The sequence below is a fragment of the Ursus maritimus genome (assembly GCF_017311325.1).
Source record: "Ursus maritimus isolate PB19 chromosome X unlocalized genomic scaffold, ASM1731132v1 scaffold_X1, whole genome shotgun sequence".
Lineage (NCBI taxonomy): Eukaryota > Metazoa > Chordata > Mammalia > Carnivora > Ursidae > Ursus > Ursus maritimus.
Window position 1 is genome coordinate 50,868,429 of NW_024423319.1, and position 1,335 is coordinate 50,869,763.

A 1,335-nucleotide genomic window follows, 5' to 3' on the forward strand; every position below is an offset into this window, starting at 1 on the left:
TACTAGTACTCTCAGAACTGCCTCTTACCTGATATAATAATCATTTCTGATGAGCAAAAAATGTTGCAGAATGGATAATAAGTAATTTTCAGCAGCAGTGTCCTTTAACATGTTATATAGAAGATGATACACTTCATTCATATCAGTGAAAGTAAGTAAAGGAAAAAAAGCTCTTGATGAAAGTTTCATTCATAACAAAAGCAGCTTCATTTTTTAAAACACTGAAGTACACTTTTGTTTCCCTTACTGTTTCTAAACCTTCAATTCCATGATACAGTATTTTAAAATTACATAAATAAATTTAACCTATGGAATCACTTTAAGCTTTTAATGAGAAAAACAGACTTAAAGAATATTTTCAAGACCATTTAATCATCAAAACTCTTAAGCATCAGTTATTCATTTTAAGTTACAAATGATAGCTGGTATGAGTGGAACAGCAATGCCATTAGAGAAAATGGTTTACTCTTGGTCTTCCTGTGGCTGTGATAGAGGACCTATATTATTCACGTAAGCCACTACTCCTCTATTTTCAGGACCACATAATATAGAAGGTAATGGAACATTCTATGGACTGCTAAAATATCACAAACCAGTTTTATTTTATACTGATAAAATATTTACTAAATGTGAAATTGTTATTGGCTGCATTCATTTGTATTTCATTATTAAGAAAAATGGAGAATAAAGACAATAGAACTTGAATCATTTTTCTTAGGATATAAAAAGAGTGGAAAAAGGATGTTTTTAATAAACTAGATAACAAATTTCAAACCTGAATTCACTTTTATAATAAAACTGAGGACCTGGAAAATCAATGTAAAAAAAGATAGAAGAGGAAGTGTAATCAAACATTCTAAAAATAACTTGAAATGTCAACATTTTCTCTGAAGTAGAATTAAGTATATGATGGATTATTTCTTAGACCCCATGTAAGAGTGTTATGTTAAAGTCTCATAAGGTTTTTTAAGTGGTTACAGAATGAAACCAAAAATAGCTTTATGTTAAAGTTTTATTATAAGAGAAATCAATACAAAGCAAGGAAGCAAGATATATATTAATATAAAAAGCATTTAATATTATGGAAATGACTGTAGACTAGAGTCACTAATGATGGATAAGAAATTACTAGCATTGATCCCTTATAATAATGACATTGTTATCCATTGCACACACATTTATCCAATGCTTATGTATAAGATACTTCAATAGTAGCATTGGAGGAAAAAGATGAAACATAAAACTTCTGCCTTCAATCTCATAGGGGCACAGAAGTGTATATAAATAAGACAGAAAGTACTATAGGAGTTTCAAGGAGAGGAATAGTCCAGCTTT

At 29.4% G+C, this 1,335-nt stretch overlaps 1 protein-coding gene across 2 annotated transcripts in view; it reads right to left on the reverse strand.

Moving 5' to 3' along the window:
• The window catches only part of DIAPH2 (diaphanous related formin 2), a 1,070,037-nt gene that overhangs the window by 754,929 nt on the left and 313,773 nt on the right, over window positions 1-1,335 (reverse strand). For both annotated transcript variants that reach the window (XM_040630182.1, XM_040630183.1), the window contains one exon: window positions 29-145. In XM_040630182.1, coding sequence (XP_040486116.1) covers window positions 29-145 — 117 coding nt within the window. The remainder of the gene's footprint in view (window positions 1-28; window positions 146-1,335) is intronic.